Source organism: Carcharhinus amblyrhynchos, chromosome 7 (assembly GCF_965287045.1).
Source record: "Carcharhinus amblyrhynchos chromosome 7, sCarAmb.v2.hapA, whole genome shotgun sequence".
NCBI classification, from domain to species: domain Eukaryota; kingdom Metazoa; phylum Chordata; class Chondrichthyes; order Carcharhiniformes; family Carcharhinidae; genus Carcharhinus; species Carcharhinus amblyrhynchos.
The window spans coordinates 8,969,395-8,983,469 of NC_137330.1; the positions used below are offsets into that span (position 1 = coordinate 8,969,395).

The 14,075-nt window shown below is 40.3% G+C and overlaps 2 protein-coding genes across 3 annotated transcripts in view; one reads left to right on the plus strand and one right to left on the minus strand.

The window, feature by feature from the left end:
* Positions 1-668: 668 nt before the first annotated feature.
* On the plus strand, positions 669-8,772 carry dpy30 (dpy-30 histone methyltransferase complex regulatory subunit). Of its 2 annotated transcripts, XM_080191907.1 has the most exons (5): positions 669-747; positions 5,383-5,429; positions 5,535-5,582; positions 6,867-7,009; positions 8,474-8,772. In XM_080191907.1, the coding sequence occupies exons 1-5, from the start codon at positions 738-740 to the stop codon at positions 8,544-8,546; spliced, it is 321 nt and encodes a 106-aa protein (XP_080048033.1). In that variant the 5' UTR covers positions 669-737; the 3' UTR covers positions 8,547-8,772. The 2 variants fall into 2 exon arrangements, with proteins under 2 accessions (XP_080048033.1, XP_080048035.1); XM_080191909.1 differs by lacking the exon at positions 5,535-5,582 and having other exon boundaries at positions 681-747.
* Positions 8,773-9,570: 798 nt separating this feature from the next.
* The window catches only part of psen2 (presenilin 2), a 30,041-nt gene continuing 25,536 nt past the window's right edge, over positions 9,571-14,075 (minus strand). Inside the window, exon 11 of the mRNA XM_080191906.1 lies at positions 9,571-13,423. Coding sequence (XP_080048032.1) covers positions 13,268-13,423 — 156 coding nt within the window. The 3' untranslated portion in view covers positions 9,571-13,267. The remainder of the gene's footprint in view (positions 13,424-14,075) is intronic.

A 14,075-nucleotide genomic window follows, 5' to 3' on the forward strand; every position in this document is an offset into this window, starting at 1 on the left:
CCTATCTTTTATGGTCTTGTTGATATAGAACAGGTCTGAGATGGTTGGAAATCATTCATATATTCAGCCGCACTAATGGTAGTTCATGATGTTAAACTAAAATTGTTCCAAGGCCGTTTTTTAACCCAGTTAATAGTGGTTTCCCCAGCAGCACAGTAGTTACAACTGCTGCCTCACAGCACCAGGGACTCAGGTTTGATTCCCGGCTTGGATTACCATCTGTGCGGACTCTACATGTTTGTCCCGTGTTTGCATTGATTTCCTCCAGCTGCTCCGGTTTCCTCCCATAGTCCGAAAGACATGATGGTTAGGGTGCATTGGCCGTGCTAAATTCTCCCTCAGTGTAACCCTAACAGGCGCTGGAGTGCGGCGATTAGGGGATTTTCACAGTAACTTCATTGCAGTATTAATGTAAGCCTACTTGCGACACTAATAAATAAATTTAAACTTGAGCACCGCGACACTGAGGGACAACACCATGTCGACAACACCGCCCCCTCACCTCCTCCTCGCGGCCAGCATTGAGCATGCGCCTGGCGGGTCTCAAACGTCACCAACCGCCACGCCCGCGCGCAGCAGGAACAGCTCCGCCCACCCGCCGGCCGCTCAGCCAATCGCCGCCTCCCTCGCCTAACGTCATGGCCAGACCAATCGGCGCTGGCGATCAATGCACCTCGGGGGCTGACCAATCAGCGAGCTCCTCTCAGCGGGGCAGCGCGTAGAAACGGACAACAAACATGGCTGAGGGTGAGTCCGAGTCTTTGAAGTTCGTTGGCCTTTCTTTAAACTAAAACTGTCCGGCTGCTTATCATTAATACCCAAAAAGGGGCTGGGGTGGAAGAGGAGGGGATGATGGTGACCCGCGCTAACGGCTCAAGTGCTTCCTTGAGAGGAAGGCGCTGAAGCGGCGCTCGCTGAATGAGGATCCCGCACAAAGTGCGGCCAGGCCGCAAAGCCGCTCCTGTTTTCAGCTTTCCTTACCAGCTTGTTGGTTAGCGTTCGCAGCTGTTTAGAGTTTATTTATTAGTGTCACAAGCAGGCTTACATTAACACTGCAGTGAAGTTACTGTGATAATTCCCCCAGTCGCCATACTCCGGCACCTGTTCGGGTACGCCGAGGGAGAATTTAGCACAGCCAATGTACCTAACCAGCACGTAAATACAATTGGGGGCAACGGGTAAGGGTTTCCAAGGGAAGAGCAACTGCTAAATATCAGCACAATGATCTCGTTATAGACAGCTTGGACTCCAATCACAGTAAAGTACTGCTGATGCCAGAAACCTGAAATACAAACAGAAAATGCTGGGGGGAGGGGACCCCAATCCAGAGTTTTGAGTTCTTATGACTTGTCTTCAGAGCAACATTTTGACTCGTTGGTTGCTGATTTCCCTCAGCTACTTACAATTTAAGTTGTTAGATAAAGACTAAATACTGTGGATGCTGGAACCTGAAATAAAACCCAAAAATGTTGGAAAATCTCAGTAGGCTGACAGCATCTGTGGAGAGAGAACAGAGCAGTAATGAAGGGTCATCCAGACGCACAACATTGGTTCTATTCTCTTTCCACAGATGCTGTCAGACCTGCTCAGATTTTCCAGCATTTTCTGTTTTTGAATTGAAGTTCTTGCCCATGTGCTTAAACCCCTCACAACTCTCTTATCTCTAAATTACTCCAATTTCACTTGTCACCTCCTTGTACCCCTTGTACTATCAACAAGCTTACGTTCCAGTCAGGAATTTGTCCTACCTTAGCTCTGCATCCTTTTAAAGATCTATTTTAAACCCATCTCTTTGATAAAACGTTTGGACACTGTTCTATATTAATCCTGTTGCTTATTGCCCAGTATCTTTTCTGCTCTGTTGGTTAAGTGCCTCAGAATGTTTTCAGACATTAAAGATGTTATTGGAAAGTTAATTTAATACTTGAAAGTAGCCCCTGAGGTGTTCTTTGGAATTAATATTACTATCTACTCCTGTAGTAGCATACTGGTATTGTCACTGGACTAGTCATGAAGGAACCAAGGGTAGGTTACGCTCTGGGGACCAGGGTCCGAATCCCACCAAGGCAGATGTTCAAATTTGAATTCATGGAGAAAAAAAAGACATTTTAAGACAAAAGCATATTTATGTAGCGTGCTGGGGCCGTCTGTCCCGACTGTCTGCCCCTCTACTGCGGCTACGTTCGCGGCCAGGTGTCCCTGGAGAGGGAGCACGCAGTGTCTGCAGGCACAGTCGACGCCTTCCACGCCCGTTGGGCACCGCAGGGACTGAGGTGCCTTATAGACCCCAACAATCACATTTTGATTTGACGTGTCTTAAGTTTCCTTTGTACTTTTTGTTTCTGTTTGGGCCGTTCCCCTCCTTTTGGGGAGCCACCCCCTTTTTCTTTGTCCGAATGTAATTTGAGTTTGTTTACTTGGTGCGACCCGAAAGACTTGACATCTTACTTAAGTGATATCATTTCTTCAGTTTGGCTGTCTATCACTACCCCACTGTCATTGTACACGTTGTGTCCACATTTCTGGAAGCATGCATGAACCTGTTAAATAAGAACATAAGACTTAAAATATACAAGTGGAAGTAGGCCATTTGATCCTTTGCATCTGCATAATTATCCAACTCCACTTTTCTGCACAAACCCTGTGACCACCTAACATTGGGCCACAGCTAAAGCAAAGCCCTGTGACTTTCAATTCATTTGCTGATTTCATGTTGGTTCTTCCTTGAAATCAACCCAAATTGAATATTAATTTTGTCAGTCTTCATAGTAAAGAGCAATGGTAATGTACATATTTTTGGGAAATTAATGAGTCAAGGACTGGAACTTGCTATGGTTGATATAATCAAGGAAATGGTCTTAGAACAAACAATGGGATGAAATTATGGAAATAATGTGGATGGAAACATGAAATTATGAATAGACAACTGTGACTTCCTTGATTTTATTTACAACAGTATCTCCATCTATGAGCCATCATTACCTGCAACCAGCCCTTTTCTTTAATAAAAGGTTTTCACTATTTATTCAATCGTAGAATCCCTATAGTGCAGAAGAGGCTATTCAGCCCATCAAGCCTGCACCCACTCTGACAGGGTATTTTACCCCTGGCCTTATCTTGTAATTTCTCATGACTGAGCCACCTAACCTACTTGGGACACCAAGGGGCAATTTAGCTTAGCCAATTCACCTAACCTGCACATCTTTGGATTCTCTAATCATTAACCCTTGCAGGTTTATTTTTGTATTCCCTATTTACAGTGCCTGTTCTTTTTTGTCTTCCATTGGCAAAATGGCTCAGATTTTGCAGTCATTGACAAAGGACCAGCATTTGACATTTATTATGCAGGCAGCTGTCACCGACTTTTTGTGGATTTTAAGTGCAACTTGAGATTCACAGAGATCATTTCCAGCATAATGGGGTTAATGGGGTTTCTGTGGCATATGTGAGCAAAGCAACCAACAGCATATTTCACAAACCCATCTGATTGAAAAGCCCTCACTGAAACAAGCAGTGTAAATCAGGAAATATAAATTAGATTTAATTCATTACAAAATCACATACAGAAAGTGAAATAGAGAGGAAAGAAAAATGAGATTAAATAACAACCTGTATTTGTATAGTGTAATAAAAAGTCCTGAAGGACGTCCCAGGTCCATTACAAAACCATATATGATAAATGAGATGTTAGAAACAAGAATTGAAAGGAATAAAGTAGAGAGACCGAGAAGTTTAGAGAGGGAATTCCTGCCCAAGGCATATGAACATAGTGAGTTAACAGGTGTCGGCCATTCAACCCTTTGAGCCTGTTCTGCCATTCAATAAGATCATAGCTGATCTGACTAATATTCTGCCTAACATCAGTAACCCTTCACCTCCTGGTTTATGAATCTATCTGCTTCAAAATCTTTCAAAGACTCTGCTTCCACTGTGAGAGTGGTGTATAGGCTCCCTAATTGTAACTACGTGATTGGATAGAATATAAAGGAACAGATAATGGGTGCTTGTCATGGGGGATTTTAATCTACACACAACCCACAGCCTAAATACATTTGTAGAATGTTTCCAGGGTAGTTTCGTAGAACAACATAATCTGAAGCCAACCAGAGAGCAGGTATTGTGCACGACATGGCCACTAATGGTTGAGTGATGTCATAGAGGCCAGAAAGGTATGGACTGCCCTTTTGTTGGTTCTGAAAACATATTGCTTCAGAAAATAATATGAATACACTCAAAAATTCACTACCTTTCTGACTTGACCTTTTTAATCTAAATGAAAACAAAAGTTTCCATTAAAACAACTCTGCTTTTACCACAAGCCTCTCTAATCTTTGAACCAACACACTGCTGCTATCAGGTGGCCTGTGGACAATTCCCTATACAGTTTTAAGTCCTCTCTTTTAGATTGCTTTCATTTATCTATATCCTCTCATTAATGTTGTAATAGTATTTTGAATCAATAGGTCTTCCTTTTTCTACCAATTTCCATATACTTTCTGAAGACCTTGTACCTGGAATATTTAATTTCCAGTCATGATTAACTTTTGCCATGTCTCTGTAATGTTCAGCATGTTATACCCTCCACACTCTGTTTTAGCCTCTAATTTACTGTTTATTTTCATTCTGTTAGTATATAAATTTGGCTAAAGACCAATATTTGTCTTTCTTATTTGTTTCTTATTTGTTACTTCCACTATAACCCCTTTAATTATTTTCATATTCTATTATCTGGGAGGATCTATATCATCTTTTGTGACCTGATTCTGATCTTGTCTTTCTTTATCTTCTCCGTCCCACTTTTAAGTCCTATTTGTCCTATACGCTAGGATCTTGGTCCCAACTAGGTTCAGGTGCAGTGAGTCCCATTTGTACAGCTGCCTTCTGACCCTGTACATCAGTGTCCCATGAAGTGGGACCTTTCTTTCCCAAAACAATTTATTTTGCCGCATCTTCACCTTCCTGTGTGTTCCAGTGCCAATTAGCATATAGCTCAAATAATAACAGGTTACTGCCCTTGAACCCTACTGTTATTTAGCATCTAGCTCCTGGCATTCCCTCAGCAGGATTTCCTCCAATTTCTTCCTCCAAGTCATTGGTCCCGACATGAACCACGCAACTGAATCTTTCCTTTCACGTTGGGATATTTCTTATCCTGGCACCAACTTGGCAACAGAGATTCTTGATTGTGGTTCCAGAGAATGCCATCAATACCCATAACAGTTGTTTGTCAATTTATTTAATGCATAATTTACATAATTCAGAATTGATGGACCATTCAGTATTGCAGGAACTCCCTCTAACCCCCTGGGTGTTATGCGGATAAAGAGCCTTTCTGAAATGTTCCATGTTATAATTTTAATGCCAGTATCTTTATTTTCCTAGAGCATGGCGACACACTTGCAGAACCAAACCTGGAAGGACAGATGCAGGTAATACCAGATTGGAATAAGTGAGACACAAGAACATATATTTCTTGGTTTTTGCTTGGGTAGGACAAAAGTAGTATTGTTCTCAGATGAAGTATTTTTTTTCAGATATCAGAAAATCCTCATGCGGAATATGGTCTCTCTGAGAACGTGCAGGTACTGAACTGAGCCATGTGGCAGTTTATTCCAGGGGCAGGTTCATGTACAGTCAAACCTACGTGCATGCAAGTTATCTTCAATATGTATTTGCAATGCCCTATATAACCACACGTGCTTGGTAAACCTTTCTTAGCCTTCCTTAAAGGTTTCCTAATCTTTATAGGGCTTTGTTTGTGGCCAGTTTCTTGAGTCATCAGTGAATATGATATAAAGCTAATATGGCATGGGATTTTAAAATACAGTTCACAATGAATACTACAGGAAAATATAATTATTTTATGCTCTCGGTCGTTTCTTTCTGAATGCTGCTTAGCTCTTCTATTTGCCAGTAGCATTTGTTTTCCTTAACTATCTACCATCTGTGACCTTTTGTCCGATTTTGTATGTAAATAGGTTTGACTGTGCAGACTATAACCATTTACAAGAAGTGGCATTATATTGATGCTTAAAATTCAATAGTGAGCTTGCACATATGGCTGAGTTATGGACTATTATAAATCATGCAGCACCTCCTGGTTTATTATTTTTCATTAAACCTTTCCTAACCTCTTTAGAGCTGTCTGGGTGTGTTACCATTTCAGGCAGCATCCAGTGAGTCAACATCGTGAGTCATAAAGAGCTGTTATGGTTTGGGATTTGAAAATAGTTTTTCTGTGAACGCTTGGAGAAAGTATATTAACTATTTACTATTTTTTTTAAGGTTCTTGGCTATTCTCTTCGTCAGCCTTACCTGATGCTTATTAAGTTACTCTTCTGTTGTAAAGTACATTTGGGCGGGGCAATGCTCTGTTGTGAGGCGCTTACATTGAAATGGCCATATAAATATGTTGTTTGTGTTGAGATATGAGCAATGGACACTTCAGTGAGACAAAGGTGGATGACAAAGAATTTCATGTAGCGGGCTTGCATTCAGTTATACAGCATTATGCCATAGATTTGTTCCCCATCGCACAAATAATTTATGACCTCTAGTACATTGCGGTTGAAGGTGTTTCCCACAAGAGTTGCCCTGAATCCTGCTGGCTTAATAAAGCCAGGTCTAAATGGTGTTTGTCGTAGATCATTGGCTGTCCTCTTGCTTATGAAAGTGGAGTAAAAGGGTAAATAAAGTTGGATAATTATATAATTGTACTTTTAAGAAATGTTCTACAGAAGAAACTTCATTTGTATTGATCATTGGTAGTTATCCTGTTTGGTATACAAACTGCATTGGAATACTTTGGTTGAAGATGCATTGTGAGGATTAAAGTTAAAGCTGCACATTTTTCTTGAATGGTACAGAGGATAGTTGAAAATGAAAAACTGAACGCGGAGAAAACATCTAAACAGAAAGTGGATCTGCAGTCCCTTCCAACCCGGGCATATCTGGATCAAACAGTTGTACCCATTCTTTTGCAAGGCCTTTCAGTTCTGGCAAAAGAAAGGTAAGATGTTTATGGAAAGTGAGTCTATACTGCTGTCAGGGCTGTAGGATGGCTATGTTGGGTTAAATCACCTATTATATAAATTGTCACGAGGACAGTGAGGATTCTTTCAAAAATTACAGGATGAATGGACCTTATATTTCAATGCTATTGCTCTGTGCTTTGTCTTGTAATATGAGGTGAGAAGTGTTAATGTAAAGAAACATCAAGTGTCTGTGAATTTATTAATGTTGTGACTGTCACTCCTGGTAATGTGGCAATGGTCGTAGTTGCTATTTAGCAATTCAATAATTTGTATATTGTTCAGAGTCTGCCTATCAGTCCAGGATTCCCACTGTCCTCATTTTGGTAATCTTTACCTTAGTAATTACAATCCTAATTTCAAAATGGGTTCAGTAGCTGTGATATGAAATGCATTGTTGTTTGTATCAGAATATGTATACAAGCAATGGTCAATTAGGTCATTAAGGAAAAATAATGTAGCTATGTCCTTTTGAATAGGAAATATAATCAATAAAATATACATGTTGAGGTCTGCATGGAGCAGCAGTTATATCCACAGTAATGTGCTTTATTTTGAAAAATGTGGTATAGATGTTGATACATTCCTCTCGGATCAGATCCATTCTAGACTTAATGCAATGGAAATTCTTGTTCTCGATTGGAAGGGTTATTGATAAATTAGGCGAATCAAATTAGTAACAATACCATAGAGGAGGTATTCCTGGAGTTGAGAAACCAGAGAACAGGTCATCTTAGACTGGATATTGTGCAACGAGAAAGGAATAGTTGGCAGTCTGGTTGAGGCTTCTTGGGGATGAGCAATCATAATATGGTACAATTCTTCATCAAGATGGAGTTGATTCTGAGACTAGGGAGAAATTGGGGATAGTATTCAATCCAAGGAAGAGACACGCAAATTGGCCAGAAATAAAAAGCAGCAGACTTGAGGCTTGGGAGCAGTTTAGAATTCAGCAAAGGAGGGTAAAGGAATTGATTAAGAAGGGGAAATGCGGGGGGAGGCAATGGTACAGTGGTATTATCGTCAGACTATTAATTAAGAATTCTGAGCTTAACAGATTCCAAAGGAGCCTTTCCTTCATATTTCCTGTGGTTTAAAGCAAATGAAGTTAATTTCTTAGCAAGTGTGACCAGAGTCAGCAGGTTATACTTTAAGATTAATCCATTGCTATGTAATCTTAACAATCCATAAATTATATATGAAAGAGGCACAAAACTTTTGAAACATTTAAAGTGTATTGTTAGTAACCCTACAATGCATAGCTTGACGTGCCTTCATCTTATATTGCTCCTGTTTTTAAAATGTATACTTGCATGTTTTGTTTTTTAAATTACGTAAACTAACTTCTACACATGAGATAAGATTCACACAATTTATAAAAAGTTAAACTTGGTTTACTGTAAAACAACATGACTGCTAACTCAGTGATTTCTGTTTTCCAGACCTCCCAATCCTATTGAATTCTTGGCTGCTTACCTTCTGAAGAACAAGTCACAATTTGAAGAGAGAAACTAGCTTGCACAGAACTGAAGACTTCACCAGTCCCATGCAGTTGAGAAGGGGAAGCCGACTGAGAATATCACGGTTTGTAAAAATGAAAGGAAAAAAAGGAGCCAATGCAAAAGACCAGAATGTGCATGAAGTGGCCCATTATCAATATAAAGAATGGTAACTGCATCGTTCTTCACCATTTTCTGTTATTTATGTAAACATTATGATAAATAAACCAATTGTGTTTTTACATTGGTTCAAAAATAGTTATTTGCTTCATTCAATATTGAACTTCCAAAAATACTACTCTACTGTAATTTTCTTTCGCAGAGAACACCCAAGTAAATTTCATAAGTGTGGCAGTGGTATTTGAGGGCTTAAAGGATTAAGTTTAAGCAATATGGCAAAAGGGTGCACATGAAACAAGATCTGGCTCAAATTATCTACACTGGGCAGAAAACTAAATAGGACAATAGACTAGTAATAGGGAATCTTCAACTGCAGTGTACTCCTACAGTGAGAATGATAGAATTCTGTGGGTGAATGGAGATTAAGTGAGGTGGTGTAAGAGATATGAAAACACCAGGAGGTAGCATAAAAGCAAAATACTTATAAAGATACTAAAAATAAAATGAATTGGAGAGCAACTAAGACCACTGAGATGAAGAAAGGTCCAAGTCACAGAGGATGCAGGGATAGTGAAGCTATATGAGTTTATGTTCTGACAAAAGATGATGAAAGTAACCAGGTAGGTTAGGACACAAATATCAGGGAAAACAGAAAAAACATTAATTATGAAAACATTAGCAGTACTCAAAATTGATGTAATTGGGTCTAAATGGAATGCATTCCTTGGATGTTGAACAAAATGAGTGGACATAGAGGCTTTGAACACAATTTTTCAATCTTCTAAAATATAGAATGGTGTCTGAACTGGTAGGTAGCTAATGCAATGCTTCTGTTCAAGGATGGAAAAGACATAAACTGGGTAACTATAGATCAGTTGCACAGATGTTATGGGCATCTAAAAATGCATGGCAGACTCATGGTCAGAAAACATCTTTTTAATTAAAAAGGAAAATCCAGTTGTGTTTGACATTTGAGACACTGGATAGATCAAAGGAATGCAGCAGACGTGGAATGACCTTTCAAATGGTAACAAATAAATCGTCAAAAGTTAGACATAAGTAATGAACTGCAACATATCAATGGAAAGCTAGTTACCAGTAAACACAAGTTAGGTATTTCTCAGTTTGGAGATACTTTTGTGAACACGGCCTTATAGCCGGCTCTTGGGAATATAATGTTAAAATTGATACAAAAGTAAGGAATTTGGGGTAACAGTGAGGAAAGCTGTATCAGGACTGCATAATAGGCAAGTGTCACAAATTTATAGTCCACCATTGATTCCTTTTCAAGTTCATTCCTATGTTCTGGAGTTGACACTCACTGGTTGATTTCTAAGAGAATATCCAACAAGATATATCTATCCATCCCATTGACATATAAACTAGATAAGTTCCTCATACATGACCTCGCATGATGGTTGAGTCATTGGACTGATACATTTTGATGAGATGAGGCCAGAACCCAATATTATTTCTCAGGCAGCAACTAAGCACCTGTTGTTATTGGACAACAAATTTTATGAAATTGGGCACACAATATGGAGCAGACTAAAGTTACACTCAGAGCCTCTACACTAAAAATCACAAAGTAACAGACACAGATTAGCAGGCAAGAGCATGCTTTTAGAATGCAAATGAGGGCTAGCACACAAGGGAAGCTGGACAGGATGGCACCTACAGGAACTAAATTAAAAAACACATCCCCATCCCACCAAATCAGCACTTCTAAACCAGTCAAACAACCTATGGAAACACCTAAAGATCAGCATAGCTAAGGAGGCATCCCTGGCCCCTCAAATTTCCTGAGAATAATCACACACCCATTGTTCAAACCCCGGAGATTCTAGACCATTAATAACCACTCAGACAAAAACGATTAACGCACACTTAAAACAATCATCCCAACACTTGAAAACATCGAGACAGGATGGCTAAAGTCGAATACTGTAAATAAAGTATTAGCATTTGAATCACATACTACACCAAAGCTCAGGTATAACTGTAGCCCGTTGCGGCGGGTCTTTAGAGTGCTTTCGGGACAGTTCGATTGTACATTCTGACTGCACCTCCTTCGACTTAAAAAGAAAATAAAGCTGTGCCATTATTGAACTACACCCTGGGTCTGTAGTGGTCGTTTCGCCCACTCACGCTAATACACCTATAGCGAGAGTTGATTTGTTTTTATACTCTTGTGGGATGTGGCATTGCTGGCCTAGCCAACATCTACTGTTCATCCCTAATGGCCCTTGAGAAGATAGTGGTGAGCTACCTTCTTGTACTGATGCAGTCCCTGTGTTGTAGATACACCCACAGTGCTTTTAGGGAAGGAATTCAGGATTTTGACCGTGAAGGAACAGCCATATATTTCTAAATCAGGATAATGAGTGACTTGCAGAGGAACTTCCAGGTGGTGATGTTCCCACATATTTGCTGCTCTAGATGGTAGTGGTCATGAATTTGCTTCATTCAGTTAGGGCAACTTATTCATTTAATAATACAAAATAAATATGCTACATTTCCCTTAAACACATGATCATTTCATTCTACCTAAGGTCACTTCTAATTTACGCTGCATCTTAACCTGAGGCAGGACAAAATAAGCCTTCTGTTTAAAAGCCTGACCCTCATTCTGCATCTACAGGTCCAAATTATTAGCATTAGATGAATCGAAAGTCAATTTTTTTTGCACGGAAGTAATGAGTGTTCAGCTCCAACTACCGCCCACGTGGAGGAGAATGGACAGATCACGTATATGTTCTCAGGTGGAATCTGAATCCACAGCCTGTGAACTTGCTGAGCTATGCTGGGGTGGCGGGGAGAGGGGTACTTCCAGAAGGTCACGAATGAAAGACCTTAACTGCATTACATTTTCTGCATAATGTATTGTTATGAATCTTGGAATAATATCAGTCCAGATCGATAGCACTACTGCCCCACACAGTGTTAGGGGATCTGGGTTTAATCACTGTCTGCGTGGAGTCTGCGTGTTTCCTCCCACAGTCCGAAAGACGTGCTGGTTAGGTGCTTTGGCCGTGCTAAATTCTCCCTCAGTGCATCCAAACAGACGCCAGAGTGTGGCAACTAAGGGATTTTCACAGTAACTTCATTGCAGTGTTAATGTAAGCCTACAGGTGACACTAATAAACAGAAGGCACTCACTTGGTCCATTATGCCTGCTAGAGGTCTCCGATGGAATTATCCAATCAGTTCCTTTCCCTTGCGCTATCCTTAATGCCCTGCAAATCTTCAAATATTTACCCAATTCTCTTTTGTATGTTATTAAATAATTACTTCCACTACCCTTTTAATCACAATATTCCAGATCATAACCTACTCTCAAAGACGACTCACTGGTGCGCTTTGATCTTCCTGCCATTGCAACCAATTTCTACCCTTTTTCTCATTCTTCTAATGTGATGTGAGGGTGATTTTTGTTTTAAGCTGTGGCACGTTGCAAGGTACTTTTATGTGAATTGCCAATATAGATTTTCTCTCTCCTGAACCCTAGACAACCAAGATCAGTTTTGCGAAGCTTCAGTCCTGGTGCTTGTCCTTGTTAGACTGGAACATGAGCTGCAGTGTTGATTGGGTAATCATATAGCCCTATCCTAGGGCTATGCGTCTGTCGGGCAAAGCTCCATCCAGGGAACAGGATATTGCAAAATTTACCACTCATTCTAAGCTTTAAAAAAACTGCAATTTATACAATGCATTTAGTAAAACATTTTATAGGGTACTCTCCAAATAACTATAACTGAGATTATCGTGAAATTCTATTTTACTTAGACTGTACAAAAACCTGAGGTAATGTTTTGGTGAGATTGCTGGGTACATATCACTTCCTTATACAAACAGTATTGGCAATTTGGTGCAAATAGTCCAGAGAGTGATCACGTTGTCACAGTTCTAGTGCCATTAAACGTTTGTTTTAAAGTTATTTTAAAATGCTCAAACTGAGCTTTTCTCTACAAAGGTGGTTCATCGGTAAACTTAACATGGAGGTGACTCTTCCTTCATTAACCTGAGGGTCACTGGTTCTGCAATATTATATAATTCACACCAACAAAGTGCACCATTCTACCTTAATATTCATGATCAAAAAGGGATAAATTAACACTGAGGTAATAAACTCAGTTCACTGTTAACTCTGCTCCACCAAACACTCTCCCCTCCACCTCATATTCAAAAAACAAAATTCCTCATTGACACAAGATAGAAAAGTAGTTTCTGTATTTTTCAGTTTGAAACCACCCTCTGCATTACACCACATTTTCCATCCCCCTCTCTAGTCTTCCTCCTCTATTCACCTTTCCAGCTCTTTACATCACAGACACTAAACCCTTGATGGGAAAGGTGGAGTAACATAATTAAACATGGGTTTTTAAATTACTGATAAACCTACTTTATATAGATAATTTCTATAAAGACACTTTGCAAAATTCAATCTTGCACACTTTGCTTGTCAGACTCAAAATGGTTAGAACAATTGCATCATTAATTTATGAATATATAAATGATAATTCTTTTCTGTAACATCAGTGCTCCTGTTTCCCTAGCACATGGCTACCATCTGTTCGAATGAAGTGGGGTTTTAAATCGAGGGGGGTCCTTTGCTTCCTAGATATAAAACTGGTGGAAAGCAAGCCGGTCCATGAAAGGCCGCACCAGGTTGTCAGTGGAGAAGTAGAACACCAGGCCAAAGGTGATTGAGATGGGGAGCGCAGGCAAGGCCTTCTTGAACACCGCCAGTAACAGGAGGGTGAGGCACAGTCCCTGTTGAAAGCAAAGAGAGAGGGCATGACTTTGCCGCTACCAATGCACCTAAACGAGACAAAGATAGGATTGCCAATGAAGTTTATAGTTGTTTATTAGTGTCACAAGTAGGCTTACGTTAACGCTGCAATAAAGCTTCTGTAAAAACCCCTAGTCACCACACTCCGGCCTGTTCGGTTACAGTGAGGGAGAATTTAGCATGGCCAATGCACCTAACCAGCACATTTTTCGTTCTATGGGAGGAAACGAAGCACCCGCAGGAAACCCACGTGGACAAGGGGAGAACGTGCAGACTCCGCACAGTGATCGAAGCCGGGTCCCCTGGCGCTGTGAGGCAGCAATGCCAACCATTACATAACTGTGTTGCCCACTCTGCTGGGAAGTATTCCCGGAGCAGTCATCCCATGACCCTGTCCTTACTTTCCCATCCATTGGTCACCCCACGTCTGTTCTTACATCAATCAACCAATCCTCCCAGTCTGAAAAATGTGCTGGTTAGGTGCACTGGCTATGCTACATTCTCCCTCAGTGTACAGGCACCAGAGTGTGGCAACGAGGGGATTTTCACAGTAATTTCATTGCAGTGTTAATGTAAGCCTACTTGTGCCACTAATAATTAAATGTTCGGTTACATTGCCCAATTGGATGATTC

Excerpts from the sequence above, each read along its gene's own strand:
- dpy30 (XM_080191907.1), top strand. Across the intron at positions 5,430-5,534 it reads ACCTGGAAGGACAGATGCAG|ATATCAGAAAATCCTCATGC; the intron begins GTAATACCAGAT and ends ATTTTTTTTCAG. Across the intron at positions 7,010-8,473 it reads TCAGTTCTGGCAAAAGAAAG|ACCTCCCAATCCTATTGAAT; the intron begins GTAAGATGTTTA and ends TCTGTTTTCCAG.